Source organism: Purpureocillium lilacinum (assembly GCF_023168085.1).
Source record: "Purpureocillium lilacinum CBS 284.36 DNA, scaffold_2, whole genome shotgun sequence".
Taxonomy (NCBI): domain Eukaryota; kingdom Fungi; phylum Ascomycota; class Sordariomycetes; order Hypocreales; family Ophiocordycipitaceae; genus Purpureocillium; species Purpureocillium lilacinum.
The window spans coordinates 657,149-671,402 of record NW_027072112.1 but is presented as its reverse complement, the minus strand read 5'-3'; the positions used below and the strand labels follow the sequence as shown (position 1 = coordinate 671,402).

Sequence of the window (14,254 nt, the reverse complement as noted above, 5' to 3'; positions counted from 1 at the left end):
GGCGAGCCCGCGGAATGGCCCGATGCCTGACTCTCGATATCCATCGGCCGCGACATGCAAGTGTCACCCGCTGACGCAGCTTTGACGGGTTTCACTGAGGGCAAATTAGAGTATGGCTCCCAAAGACTGATCCAGACCTATTTTAGGACATGGCAGGCTTCGGCCTCCGTTGCAACACACCATTTTCGACCATACGTGAGAGACAGCCGTAGCCCGAGACCGGGCCTCGCGCCTTGCGTTACAAGACAGTTTTGCTCAACAAGCTGTCTCCATGCTGTCGCTCCAGGCCAACCACGCAGGCGCACGTGGTGTTGCGTCGTTGGAAATGCACAATAGAACGCACGGTCATCCCTTTGCCTCATGTTCAACCTCAGCGTTCATATCGACCCTGCCTGGTATGGAAACGAGTCAAGACTCCGAAGGGAGTCGTGTCTGTTGAAACAAAGCAGGCGCCAGACAGCTCGGTAAACTCCGAATCCACCGTACTGCCAACCCGCCAGCCTCGGTCAGATAGATCGTTGGTCCACGGGCCAGCGGCAACTCCGTGGCCGCCCGAGTCGATGTCGCCCAACATCATAAACATCGAGCCTTGGGATGGTTTCGAGATGCACACACGGCCGCACGTAAATAGAGTATAGTACCCAGTACCAGTAAACCCCATGGCCAAGCAATCAACGGCGCGCAGACTGTCATCGTGCGCCAGGTATGCGTTGAACAGCCACGAGATTGCCGACGGGACTGGCACGAAATCTGAGGCACGCCCGGACTGCAGATTGGCCTACGCGCTCGGCTTAGAGCCCGCCCTACTTCGTGTGCCGGCACTGAGATGCGTCACTTGATGCAAGCTCCACTCTTCTCAGGAATCGCGACGCTCGTGACATGGCATGCGATATACGCCGAGAGAAGGGCGCCTTGCGGAAGTCCAAGCCGGGGCCGGGCCCGGAACGTATCGGGGGTCCGGGAGCCTCCGATCATCATGCGGCAGCCCGCTTCCTCACTCAGCATCAGCACTGCACCAAGCCTTGACCGAATGTCATGCCGTTGGATTGCCCCACCGCCGTGCCGACGTACAGTATGAACGGGAACGGACGCTCTCCGTTTGCGACGTGCAGGCGGCGCCAGCGTCCAACGCGCCGCGCGACGCCCGCCGATCGCGACAACAATGCCCCAAACAATGCCCACCGCCCTTCTGTGGCCGCGATGCAGACGGACCCAGGAACCCGGTTGGCGGCCGTCGTCGACCGCCCGGCAGCGCGGGCGAGATCCGTGGCGGCCCTGACGACGGGTGGCTGCACGCTACCCTTGCCTGGAGAGTCTGTGGAGGGGGCATGCTGGTGCGGGCAGACTGTTGGCTGCGTGGCTGAAAGGTAGCAAACACGGTGAGCTGACAACAATGTGTGCCGGCAGCCGGGGCGCTGCGCCGCGACGCATTTACGTCAACGACACAATGGCCCGTCGCGAGACAATCGCACCGAGACTGTGCTTTTCTGCTGGATGAGAGATGAGACGTCTTCGATGCGATATATGACAAGGGCGGCCCTGCGACTGTAGATTCTTAAGAAGTTGCAGCGGATGGCACGGCTCCGTCGCGAGTTGTGCGCCTCGGGTCTCAACATTTGACCTCATACCAATTACGCGTCGTCATCGCCATGGTGGCATCATCAAATCAGAGCTTGGACAAGGCCGAGGCCAGCCCAAAAGCCATCCGCAGCCTGTCCTGGAGGTATTGTCGCCGCCATGAGAAACACGCGCAATCGATCAAGCTGACAGACGTACGCCAGCGAGCTGTATCAGGCCGCCGTCCATCTCCTGGGCCAGTACGTCGGCGCCGTCATCTCGTGCCGCTACGCCATCCCGTCGCATCTCCAAGGCGAAGATGCAGACGCCCAGCTGCGCCTGACGTGCGAGACGGCCCTCGCGCGCACCGTGCTGGACCACCCTCTGCTGCAGTGCGGCGTCATTGACGAGGACTCGCCGAAGCCGTCATTCATCGAGCTCGACGCGGTCGATTTTGCAAATCACGTCGATTGGGTGACCCTGAATGCGTCAGACGACCTGCACGGCGCTTTGCGCTCGACTCTAGAAGCGGGAGTCGGCCGCAATTATCCTGATGGAGCAACACGCCCAGGATGGAGGATGGTGGTGCTGCGACCCAGGGGACGGGACGGTCCAGCCGTGCTTGAAGCCGTGTTCTTCTACAATCATATCGCGGTGGACGGCATGAGCGGCAAGATCTTTCACGAATCGCTTCTGAATCATCTCAATTCACACGATCCCCCGGAACAGCTACAGAGCTTTCAGGACCGCGTCCTCCGTCTCGTTGATACGGCAGCCAGGTTCCCACCCGCGCCCGAGACTATCGTCACATATCCCGTCAGCATGTGCTTCTTCGCCGGTGCTCTGTGGAAGGCCTTCAGACCCAACTTCTTTGCCGTGCGGGAAGGCCTTTCGGCGGCGTGGGCGCCTGTCCGGCTGCAGCCGTACAAGACCAACCTCCGAGTCTTTACTGTCGAGAGCGGGCCGCTGTCCAACATCTTGGCTCTCTGCAGGGGCAACAAGACGACTCTCACGGGTCTCCTGCATGGCATAGCGCTGCTTTCGTTTGCTAAACAGCTCGATCCCGCGACAGCTCCGGGCTTTGCGGCCGGCACGGCCATTGACATGCGCAGGGCGACGCCAAAGGCTCCCGACGGATACCCGTGGTACGACCCGAGCCGAACAGTGTGCAACATCCTCTCGACCATACACCACCACTTCGACAAGCGCCTCGTGAGCGATTTTCGCCGCTCGCTTGAGGCAGCGCCCGGAACCGACGACCGCGAAGGCAACACCTTGCGGATGGACGCCCTCGCGCCGCTCATCTGGTCCGCCGCACAGCGGACTCGCCGCGAGATCGAGGCGGCCCTCGCGCTGGGCAACCGCGACAACATGCTCGGGCTGATGAAGTACGCATCCGACTGGCGCGCGATGATGCGGGCTCAGGAGTTTAAGCCCCGAGGCGCATCGTGGGCGGTGAGCAACATCGGCGTCATCGACGGGGACGCGACACCCGAGGGCACGGACGACGACGACAGGCGATGGAGCATAGAGGCCTCGACTTTTACGATGAGCGCCGAGGCGGCGGGCGCGGCGGTACACATCAGCGCCATCTCGGTCCGGGGAGGCGAGCTGAGCGTCGAGCTGGCATGGCAGGATGTGGTTGACGGCGCGGTGATTAAGCAGCTTGGAGACGACCTGGAGAAGTGGTTGGCTTATTTTGGATCGATTGATCTTGATGCTTGCTAGAGCGATCGAAATGGGTAACGACAAAGTCGCGCGGAGGCTACACGTCGATCGGGATATAGACAGCCTGATGGCGACTGATTAAGAGCAAGAGTTGGGGCTGGTACTTGAGAGCAATAAGCACAATCACATGCCTCCCTAGTAGTGACATGTGCGGGCCCATGATCTCAGCGAACGGTATTACGGAGTTGAAGTTGGGCTGATCGAGGGGGGCAGCCGTTTCGTTTATCTGCTTTCAAAAAGGCGACAACCCTGGACGGGGATTTGCCCTAGACGGATGACTTGAGTGATGAACCGTGTAAGTTTTGCGCATATTGAATTTCGACGATACTGTATTCGTAGAACAAGTTGGTCTCTTGTTCACACCGTCAATGAGACAAGCCCCAAATCCACCAACCACATCTACCCCAAAACGATAGCCACTCTCCAACCCAATGCCGCCGCGATTGGCCGGGGCCCGCGGCGGCGGGCGGAGCCCAACAGTGGACACAGACCGACGAACTGGGTCCGGGGCACTGACACCCGAAGCCCGCAACGTCATGTCAGTCATTCCCGTCGAGCATCCATGCAAAGACCCGCACGCGCCTGTCCCGACTCCCGACTCGACCTCCCCTTGTCGGCTCGATGCGAACGACGCCCGCCCGCCCGCTCGCCGCTGCCGTCCTGCATCCCGCAGCTCCCAGCTCTCCCGCTCTCCAGCCCTAGGTAGCTCCCATCACGACAACGCGCCCGCCCGCCGGAGCTCAGCTCGCCATGGAAGACCAGGTGCTGCGGCTGGCCGACAAGGTCTGGGACAAGTACCAGGCCCTGCCCGACGGGCAGCGACTGCGTAGGTTGACTTGACTCTCTCACTCTCTCACACAGACGCACGCACGCATACGCACACACTCTCTCTCGTCCACCCACGAGCAATAATAACCCCGGCCGCTGAAAGGCGCTCTCGTTGATGAGTGAGACCCGGCGGCCACCCAACCCCCAACCCCTGCTCCCGATATAAACCTCCTCCACGGACACGACGACGTTCTATGCATGGATGGGCCCGCTGGCTGACCACATAGCAGTCATTGGCATCGCCGGCATCCCGGGCTCAGGTATGAGATGGCTCTTTTTGGTAGAAACAAAAGAAGAAGAGCCGGCCCTCTAATGACATGGGGCAGGCAAGACGACGCTCGCGCAAATCATATCGTCCCGCATCAACGCGCGCGCCTCATCCTCATCCTCCAGCGCCTCCTCGTCCTCGTCCTCGTCCTCCTCGGTCGCGCCCCTTCCCCCCGCGACGTACGTGCCCATGGACGGCTTCCACCTAACGCGCGCGACCCTCTCCTCCATGCCGGACCCCACGCACGCGCACGCCCGGCGCGGCGCCGCCTTCACCTTCGACGCGCCCAAGTTCCTGGCCCTCGTGCAGCGGCTGCGCGCCAGCCCGCCGCCCGCGTCGCCCATCCTCGCGCCGTCCTTTGACCATGCCGTCAAGGACCCGCGCGACGACGACATCCCCGTGCTGGCGTCGCACCGCGTCGTCGTCCTCGAGGGCAACTACTTGGCCCTCGACGAGCCCGTCTGGCGCGACGCCGCCGCCCTGCTCGACGAGCTGTGGTTCGTCGATGTCGACTTCCAGGTCGCGCGCAGGCGCCTGCGCCAGAGGCACGTCCGCGCCGGCATCGCCCGCGACCTCGACGAGGGGGACCGCCGCGCTACCGAGAACGACCTCGTCAATGGGGAGCAGATTGTCAGCCACAGGTTAAAGGTCGATGAGGAGGTGGAAAGCAAGGAGGACGGCGCGTGGGTACATGAGTGATGACGACGACGCATGCATCGAGTACAAAATAGAGGCCGGCTTCGTAGAGATAGACGGCCATTGTTCCAGCTACCTATCTGTTTCAACTCGACAGGAGAGATTGCCAAACACGCTCAGTCCCAGGCCAATGCCATGCACGCTGCGAAGAAAAAAAGAACAACATGTGCGTCCCATCCCGTCACGCCCCTCACTCAGGACGTCTTCTCCTCGGCCTCGCCAATCTTGCTCATCTCGCTCGCCATGCTCAGCCCCGTCCCTTTCCGCTCCTGGAGCGCCTTGGACCACCTCTTCTCGTCCTTGATCGGCTGGCCGTGACCATCGAGCCCAAGGATCTCCATCAGCTCCGGTATCTCGGCGTGGTCCCTCGTTGTCCTCATGCGATGACACCACGTCACCCGCTTCTCCTCTATCGGGCCATCATCCGCGCCGTCCTGTCCTCCCTGTGGCTCCGCCGTCCCGATGGCGGCGCGCTTATGGCGCTCATCCTGCGGCGTGCCGATGGGCGTCACCGCGTCCAGCGGCTCCAGCAGGAACTCGCCGCCCACCTGCCGCTGGTCCCCCGACTTGAGAGCGAGCCCGCGCGGGATGGAGCGCAGCCCCTGTCCGATGCCCTCGGCCATGGTCCGCAGCATACCCCTCTTCATGTACGCGGGTTTCGCGCCCAGGGCCAGCGTCTTGACCATGCCGAGCTCGTCGAACAGCGACCGCGTCGGGTCCGTGTAGACGGGGAACGGGCACCCCGTCGCCTCGACGTACATGTCGATGAGGGCGGGGTCGCCGCACCCGACGACGACGACGAATGTGCTTATCGGCAGTCGCAAGAGAGCCTCGGGCTTGATGGATTCGGAGAGGGAGCGCAGGTATTCCTGGCAGTTCTGCGAGCAAACGTCAGTCAGTCCAGGCGCAGGCAGGGCGAGGGACGGGTGGTTCGTGGCACGGGGAGACATACACCGCAAAAGAAGTGCCGCACAAAGACGACTAGGACGCGCCTCGCGACGTTCCGCCCGCTGTAGAGGCTCTGAAAGGTGTGCGTCTTGCCATGCCGGTCGAGCACCACGTAGTTGTCGATCTTGCGCAGCGTCTCGGGCGGTGGCAGCTCGTCTGTCGTCGCCAGCTCCCCGTCAAAGTCTTGGGGCCTAGACTTGTCGATGTCGAGCGACTTGGGAGGCGTGCGCGACTTGGTCGAGGGTGGCCGGCTGTCGCCCCTGGCCGCGGCCTCGTCAGGCTGCAAGAGGTCCTGCCCGGTCGGTTGAGCGTGTTGGGTGGGCTCCGCTGGCGCTGCGGACGTCGCTTCACCGACGTCACTACCAGAGGCGGCGTCTGCCTGTGCCGTCGCCGCGGCCGCAGCGTCCGCCTGCGCCTTGGTTTCTGCCATGGTCGCTCTGCAGAGAAGTCGAGTCTGGAATTCGTCTTTCGGGATTTGCAAAGGAGACGACGAGGCGGCGTTGCGTGCAGACAAAGGGGCCGGCGGGCGTCGCTCCTTGTTTGGAGCTGCCACGGCCAGCCGCGTGCGCTAACACCCACCAGCTTTACTTTGTACGCGCTGCGCCACGGGCGCGGGAGGAGCCTGGACCGGCCGCTTGTTGTGCACCGTGGGCTGGGCCTGGATGTGATCGGGGTGGGTTCGGCGTACCCTGGAGGCCTCGACTCGTAGACTGCAAAATCTCAAGCTCCCAGCGCGTTCCCAAACCCCCTCTCAGATGAAACGAGCTCTACATCTTAGCGTAACAACAACATCCCTCTAGGCTATAGGCCGTGACACCCGGTAAAAAAGAGATCATAAGTACTAGAGCTACGAAGTACTAAAGCGCATGTTAGGCTTGCCCATGGAATGGCTGGCACCCTGTAGACTGCACATGGACGGCCCCACAAACAATCGGTGGGCCGTTCCGCTTGGGAGATCCAGTGCACCAGGGTGGAGCAAAAGTCACATCCTCTTCGTGCCGTGCCGGATATCTCTGGCGCCCTGCCGTGCCCAGCGATTCCATTGCAAGCAAAATCACCATGGAAGACGACGACAGCGGCGGCATCCTCGACATCGAGCTCTCGGACACTGAAGACGTCACCGAGAAGCAGGCCAACCGCACTGGCCAGTCAGAGGCCGAGTTCCAGGCCGTCAAGGCCGACTACAAGGCCAAGGTGGAAAACGGCGATGTGAGGCGTCTTCACCCTCGCCCCCGTGCCCGCCCCCGTACCCGCGATGGGCGCGCAGGCGCCGGCAGCCGTGGCTGACTTGATCGTACCACAGATATTCAAGACCATCAGTCTGCCTCTGCCCCCTGGGGCCGGCAAGATGGCTCTCCAGCAGGTTGTCCACGCCATCGAGGAGCTCTACTACTTCCGTCGCTACCAAGAAGCCCTCGACTTCATCAAGACACTGCACGATGACGGCAGTCGGAGGGCCTTTGACCAGGACACGCGCAACCTTGTTGACACCTACGAGGCAAGGTGTTACCGAAAGCTGAATCCATCAAGTTGATTGCACTCTGTCCGTCCGTTTGCCACGCTTGCTCGTGACCTGTCTCTATCTGCCCTTTGTACTCTACATCTACGATCGAGATGAAGTCTCATCTTGACCCTGTTCTATGGTCTTGTGGCCATTCATTATGCAGGTGGAAATGCGCCTGCTTCCCCTCACCGGGACTCGTCAATGGATCCGGGCCTGGTCGACTGCTGCGGATGGTCCCGACATATCCGCCGTCACCATCACCAAGCCATGCTTTTGTCCACCAACGCCAAGCGCAAACACTCATACTCCGAGCGCGAAGCTCCTTCGCGTATGAGTTTTCGTTGCAACCGTCCTCGCATCGTACACTCTCCACCGTCGACCTGTTGGATACGCGAGGTCGCCCTTCGCATGTCGTTCTGGACTAGTTTGCCCAGCGGGAATTGGCCAGGCCTTTTGCGACCGGCTTTGGGGCCGGTGGCTGCGCTGCAGCATTCTTTGTTGCCAGCTCGGTGCCCTTCTTGGCCTCCAAGACAGACACTGTGGAGGTATTGGCTGTCGATATACCGCCGGTGGTACCCTGGAAAGCGGGAGCTGCCTGACGTAACGCCGGAGTGGGCGGGAGGGAGTCTGTGAAATCCTCGTCAGTTTGTTGCCCCCTTTTGGTCAGAGCAGGCTGAAGCCTACCGAGCTCCATTGCTTCGCAAGACGTTGCACTGAACGTCTTCACAGCGCCCGGCGTTGCAGTGACAGGCATCGCGGGCATCGTTGCCGGGACAGGCACGTTGGAAACAGGAATCGAGGACGACGCAAGAGGCCTTGGGCCGGCTGGAGCCTGCCTCTCGCCGTTGTTGAGCCATCTCCGAACCTGAGAGAGTCCGTCAATTTTTGGTGCCGGAGAAAGCTTAATTCTCTTCGTCCCTGGAGGAGGCAGGTATTCCGCCCTGTCCAGGTCTTTCGGACGCGATGTTGCCTTGGCAGCTAGCTGCGAAATTTGCTCGGAGGTGTACTGAATTCGACCTCGTGGAGCTGGACCAAGCTGAAGTTCCTGGAGAGACTTTATCGAAGAAGACTCGGCTACCTGTGTGCTGCTCGATCTGAGTACCCTGCTGGTCTTGAATTTGTGTCGGAACTGCATTGCCTGGCGCTTGACTTGAAACAAGCTTTTGAGGAGCTTGATCATGTCCTCCTTGATGTCAGCGTCTTCGGCCCCCAAAAAGCCCCTCTGAAGCCAAATGTCGATGGCAGTATCCTGGAGCTCATCGACCGCGTCACCTGTCAACGGGAACCCCTTGTCCACGAAATCACGTTCAAGGCTGTCCATGAGCGTGCATAGCTTGTCGGCCGCGTCTTCAATGGTTGCGTAAGGGTTTGCGGGATCTCGACTTTCGTCAGAATCATCGAGGTCGACCAGCATAGGTGCAGCGGAAGATCCCGACGGGCCCTGTGATGCAACCGTAGTGAGTGGAGCAGTCGAAACAGGCGTGGAAGGGCCATGTGCCGGCATGGCAGAGCGTGAGCTCTGCGAAGATGCCTCTCCATTGTTGCGGACTCCCGATCCCGTGGCCGTCCCATCGCCCGTTCTTTTAGGGAGCGGCAAGGTGGACTTTTGCTGCCGCTTCATCGTAACCTGAAGACTTTCCAAGTACAGCTTGAACTTGGCTGTAAGCTCAGCTGTTTGGAGCCTCAATAAGTAAGCGACGTTCGCCCGGCCAGGAACGCTAGGACGAGGCAATAGTTGTTCTGGATGACAGGCTGCTTCAAGTCCACGATGTTATGGACCCGCTGGGGCTTTCCCGGAGCGGAAAGCACCAGTAGTGCGCGGTTCGTCGGCTTCTCAATCTTGAGAACGAAGTTGGCAGTGATGTCCTCGGCAGCTTGAGGCAGCTTCACCGCACATTTGCCGTGGCATAGGGTATGGTCCGCCGAACCGGGGTCAGTAATGGGGTTAACGCTGAAGTGTAGTGCTGTCCCGCCAGGTGTTCGATGCAATTCAGGGAGTGCATCTTTCTTGTCGAGGCTCTGGCCGGCCAAACTGGGTTGCGGCGTTGCCGTCTTCTGCGAAGCGGTGGTGCAAGACATTGTCGCGCCACATTTCGCACTGTCCTTTGGCGTTGAGCGCAGAGTCGCGGCTCCGCCAGGAGGCACGAGTCCCCCAAGCTTGCCGACGGTACCGCTGGGCGTGTGTGTTCCCATGAAATTGGTCTTCTTTGCGGCGAAAGGACTCGGCCCAACTCGTGGAGGTGCACTGCAAACATCAAAGTTAGATCCCATTAGCTTATTGAGAATGGGGGCGTGGACTTACGAAGACGTGGGATTCTTGCTCATGTAGGCTTGGGCAACTTTCTTGGCCCAAGGGCGGGCGTCTTCGTTGGAAAGTCCTTGGATTTGCTCCGATTCCTCGTCGAAGATTGTCACTGATTGGCGTTAGCGTAGCATTGGATAGATCAAGGACCGCCTGTCTTACCACTCCACTTGCTCTTGAGGTTCTTCTTGACGTCCGAAGCAATATTTCGAGCGGTATTGTCTCCCGAAGGAGTGTAGGAAGAACCTCTGTGTTCCTTGCTGCTCAAAGGCAGCTCGTTCTGTCGAAGCCGACTCAGGTCGGCCTGGTACGGTGGTTAGCAAAAGCAGATTTGGGCAGTAAAACCTCGCAGCGGCCGTGCAGGAATGAGCAAAACCAGAACCAGAGGGATACTTTGTGGCAGCGGAGGGGATTCGGGATGCCGCCAAAACGAAGGAGCGGCTCGGAGCCGGCAGGGGACGAACGTACGAAGCAAGCTTTCTTGACATCCGACGGGTCAACGTTGTCACTCATCGTGAGAGACTTGAAACAATGGACCAGGTCGTCGATTTGAAGGCTTTCGGCCGCTGTCATGTATGGGGAAACGACAAACGAGCAAATGAGATGGCGACGTCGGACCTGATGGTCCCTGCTCGGTGGTGCACTCGGACGTGGCCTGGAGGAAGCCGCCAGGCAGGTCGGAGATGTGCGATGGTAGGGCAAGAGTCGCCGATGTGTAGGGGAGTGTGGGGGTAGAAAGAAGTTCCGACGGGAGCCTGAGCGTCTGGTAATGTGATGTTGGCGGTGAAGGAGGGAAAGGGGATGTGGAGGTTGGTGGCTGTAGGAAGGAGGAAAGGTGCAGGCGCGGGTGCGTGCGTGCGTGCCTGCCCGGCAACACATAGAAGCGGCCAGCCGTGAACAGCTGCCTGACGGGCCGTGCAAACAGCCTGCCCGTGCCTGAATTTGGACCTTATTCTCGAGGCATCAAGCTGGCATGCCACGTCCGCGCCCCCGCGGCAACGGTTTGGACTTTGGCGTGTAGGCAGCATGCCGCCACCGCCCTGGTGATGCCAACAAGAACATGTGGAAGCTCAAGCTGACGTGATGCATTGCCTGATCCAGTGGGTATGGCGCCTTGCAGGAAGGCTCTCTGAATCGAGAGAGCCATGTTGCTCTGTGGCTTCGTGCGCTTCGCAGCAATGCCAACCATCACCTCGCCAGACAACGACCACACCGCGCCCGTCCTCGTATGAAACACCTTTGCTTTCTGCATCCCTTGCGTGTGTTTATACCATCGATAACTTGCAGAGAGCAGGTCCGGTGCCCGCGGGCCGGCCCCATCTCCAAGTCCGCAGGCGCTTCCGCAATACTTTCCACATCTCGGACTATTCCTCCGCATTCCGCGACTTAGCGGCCTTCACTCCCACGTTGCTATACTATACCTACTATGGGATCCTTGCGGGTTGCCCCTTTGGAACGTTCAAGAGCACCGTGAGAATAAATGAGAAGAGTCTCTGCGTTGGCATGGCCTCAATGGCCTTCCCAAGCATAGACTCGGTCAACATGCCGGGAAACTTGCGGTGCACTATCCCAGTGCTTGATGCTGGAACACTCAAGTCACAGCGCGAGTGTCATCGCGGCACTTGATGCCATTAAGACGTACCAGGCTACCTGGGTGTCTCAATCGGCGACGAACTCCGGATCTGCGGTCGGGAGATCGAAGCGACCCTCTCCCCCACCAGCCGAAACGATGGAGAGTCACTTGTGAGACCCACGCCGTCCAAGTCCGCACCACGAATACGGAATACGCAGATGCCTGCGCTGTAAGGCTGAACCGACCATCCGCCCGCCAGCCGCCAAGCAGGCATTGCGACTAAATTAATAATCCCGCCAGGGTGTCGACGCAATGCGGCGTTCAGCCACGCCTCAAACAAGACAAGCGAGGAGGGACTCGCGTCCTCGAGGATGATTAGAATAGCATTCGCTACCCTGTCCACGTTTGTGGCGTCCACATCGTGCGTGTCAACCGTTTAACCTTGTTTTAGGTGCCGCTTGAACGCCCCGCGCAGCGGACTTCCCACGCCCTCTTGCGGCCCCCCAGGTGCGGAGGCGAGCAAGCTCAGCTGTGGGGTTGATTAGATGGGCCGTCGTGGCCAGCTTCACGCAGACGACATGGCATGGTTCAGCCCCAACTTCCAGCCGTGGCCCGCTCCAGAACCATGTCATGCCAGCGTGGGAACGGATGAAAAGTCTCCGACTCTCACGATGCGATGGGTATAAAGCAAGCAACATGCCGTTGGGGTTTGAGATTCTCGCTACACAGCACACCAGTACATTAAGCAGCACAAGTTACGCAACTCAAGCGTCCAAAAGTCCGACTTGAAACTTTGAACGACATACCAGACGCATCGCTCTTGATACTCACAACCACCATGCCCGCCTCCAAGCTCGTCACTGTCTATGGCGCCACTGGCGTCCAAGGTGGTAGCGTCGTCAGCTCTCTGCTCCAGAACAAGACGGGAGACTTCTCTGTTCGCGCCATCTCCCGCAACCCAGAGTCCGACAAGGCCAAGGGCCTTGCCAGCCGAGGTGTTGAGGTTGTCAAGGGTGATGGCTTCTCCAAAGAGCAGATGCTGGAGGCCTTCAAGGGGAGCTGGGCCGCCTTTGTGAACACGAACTCTACCGATCCGGTACGTGCCAGTAGCAGGCCATCAACACCAAAGCCTCGTGACAAACTTCTCTGACCGTGTTGCTCCCAGAACCTCAACCAGCCCGATGGCCTGACGGAGAGTGGACTCGGCAAGATCATCGTTGACGCTGCATTCGAGGCCGGTGTCCAGCATCTCCTCTATAGCGGCCTGGCTTCCGCCAGCGCGGCCACCAACGGTGTCATTCCCTGCCGCGACTTTGAAGGTGCGATTCAAATGAAATCTTGGGCCTGGATGTTGCTGATTGGCTTCGCAGAGAAATACGCCATTGGGGAGTATGCCAAGACCAAGGGATTCAAGAGCGTTGTCATCATCAGCATGGGTTGGTACATGGAGAACCATATTATTGAGGAGAACGCCGATCTGATGGGCGGCTTTCCGTTCCACCCTGACGCCGAGGGATACCTCACGCTCCAGATGCCCGGCTGGGGTGGCGACGGCAACGTGCCTTGGATTGCCGTGGACGAGGACTACGGCGACATTGCCCATGGCGTGTTGCTCGACCCGGAGGCTTACAATGGCCGCTTGGTCCAGACAATGAGCCAGCTCGCCAAGCCCGGGGCCCTGGTCGACGAATTTGCCAATGGTTGGTTGCGCCTCTCCATGTTTTGACAGGAATATTCATTCTGACCTTGGGCAGTGACGGGCAAAAAGGCGCGGTTCGTCGCCGTGGACGACTGGAAGAAGTTTGAGACCTATGGCAGCCCCGATCTCGAGTCGATCAAGAACATGTTTGGCTTCCTCGAGCTTTCTGGCGGAAAGTACTACGGCGAGGCCTATGACCTGGAGCCAGCCAAGAAGCTCAAGGCCAAGGCCGCGGCCGCCAAGGGTCGGGCGGAGGGTGAGCGCGGACTGACGACCTTGAATCAGTTTGTCCGCAAGCACTTTTCTTCGTAGTGCAAGGCTGGGCCACACAGCGCCCTAGAACGGTTCAGGCTGTTTGCTTCAAGCCCTGACTAGACTGTACTTGAGAATCATCACTTGTTGACTATAATAAATGATTACGAATCCGCATTGATCAACTGGGAAATACCGACGCCGTGATACCAATCTCCTCTCGCGGGCATATTTCACCAAGCACTTTACCTAGGTTGACACACTGGACGACGCAGACGCACCGCCCAATCTGCTGAACACGACATCGACAACCGTCAGTTTGGCCTCCAAGAAGAGTGGTTCTATTTATTCCGGAAGGTCCCTTTGCCATCAACGGGTTCCCAGTCGCCGAGCCGAGTGCGGACGTTACGAGCAGCATGTAGCACCGCGGCGGGTATCTGAAGCAAGTCCCGCCCTCTGCACATGCCCATGTATGCCCAGCCATCTGGCCGGCCGCTAGGGCTCCCTGTCACCGCGCCCGTCAGGCTCTCTGTTCTTGCGACTGGCCTTGGAGGCCGGGATTCTTCGTGGCTGCCGCGGGCTTGATGTGCGGGCTGCCCTCGGTCAGAACAAGACTCGCCGTGCTTGATAGACGCCTGTAATGTCTCATGCAGCTGACCTGGTCTTGTGCGTTCAGTCGCGCCGATCCCGATCTTCGGGAGCGACTAAGCCCCTCACTTGGGTAGTCCTCTCACCATGTCGGGGAACTCTGCCAGACCATTGCCAGTCGAAACGAGGACCGATCCGATACTGCTCGTCGACGAGTATATTCCGGGGCCGGGTATCGCCGTACGAAAAGACCGAAACGTTGGACCGCGGAAGAATTTATGACACATTGGGGTAGACACGGTAAGTCCAGC

At 59.7% G+C, this 14,254-nt stretch overlaps 7 protein-coding genes across 7 annotated transcripts; 4 read left to right on the top strand and 3 right to left on the bottom strand.

The window, feature by feature from the left end:
* Window positions 1–1,649: 1,649 nt before the first annotated feature.
* On the top strand, window positions 1,650–3,285 carry PLICBS_002019 (uncharacterized protein; the record flags this gene model as incomplete). The annotated part of the gene is made up of 2 exons (XM_018321637.2): window positions 1,650–1,723; window positions 1,782–3,285. 2 exons carry the CDS (start codon window positions 1,650–1,652, stop codon window positions 3,283–3,285), a joined length of 1,578 nt encoding a protein of 525 aa, XP_018179116.2.
* Window positions 3,286–4,035: 750 nt separating this feature from the next.
* Window positions 4,036–5,080, top strand: PLICBS_002018 (uncharacterized protein; the record flags this gene model as incomplete). The annotated part of the gene is made up of 3 exons (XM_065599939.1): window positions 4,036–4,111; window positions 4,341–4,373; window positions 4,440–5,080. 3 exons carry the CDS (start codon window positions 4,036–4,038, stop codon window positions 5,078–5,080), a joined length of 750 nt encoding a protein of 249 aa, XP_065456011.1.
* Window positions 5,081–5,271: 191 nt separating this feature from the next.
* PLICBS_002017 (uncharacterized protein) lies at window positions 5,272–6,455 on the bottom strand (the record flags this gene model as incomplete). The annotated part of the gene is made up of 2 exons (XM_018321635.1): window positions 5,272–5,955; window positions 6,030–6,455. The coding sequence occupies 2 exons, from the start codon at window positions 6,453–6,455 to the stop codon at window positions 5,272–5,274; spliced, it is 1,110 nt and encodes a 369-aa protein (XP_018179114.1).
* A 629-nt stretch (window positions 6,456–7,084) lies between these two features.
* On the top strand, window positions 7,085–7,559 carry PLICBS_002016 (uncharacterized protein; the record flags this gene model as incomplete). The annotated part of the gene is made up of 2 exons (XM_018321634.1): window positions 7,085–7,234; window positions 7,329–7,559. 2 exons carry the CDS (start codon window positions 7,085–7,087, stop codon window positions 7,557–7,559), a joined length of 381 nt encoding a protein of 126 aa, XP_018179113.1.
* A 391-nt stretch (window positions 7,560–7,950) lies between these two features.
* PLICBS_002015 (uncharacterized protein) lies at window positions 7,951–8,943 on the bottom strand (the record flags this gene model as incomplete). The annotated part of the gene is made up of 2 exons (XM_065599938.1): window positions 7,951–8,156; window positions 8,214–8,943. 2 exons carry the CDS (start codon window positions 8,941–8,943, stop codon window positions 7,951–7,953), a joined length of 936 nt encoding a protein of 311 aa, XP_065456010.1.
* Window positions 8,944–9,212: 269 nt separating this feature from the next.
* On the bottom strand, window positions 9,213–10,344 carry PLICBS_002014 (uncharacterized protein; the record flags this gene model as incomplete). The annotated part of the gene is made up of 4 exons (XM_018321633.2): window positions 9,213–9,774; window positions 9,832–9,943; window positions 9,994–10,135; window positions 10,300–10,344. The coding sequence occupies 4 exons, from the start codon at window positions 10,342–10,344 to the stop codon at window positions 9,213–9,215; spliced, it is 861 nt and encodes a 286-aa protein (XP_018179112.2).
* A 1,898-nt stretch (window positions 10,345–12,242) lies between these two features.
* On the top strand, window positions 12,243–13,415 carry PLICBS_002013 (uncharacterized protein; the record flags this gene model as incomplete). Its single annotated transcript, XM_018321632.1, has 4 exons — window positions 12,243–12,500; window positions 12,570–12,723; window positions 12,775–13,104; window positions 13,159–13,415. 4 exons carry the CDS (start codon window positions 12,243–12,245, stop codon window positions 13,413–13,415), a joined length of 999 nt encoding a protein of 332 aa, XP_018179111.1.
* Between the last annotated feature and the right edge of the window lie 839 nt (window positions 13,416–14,254).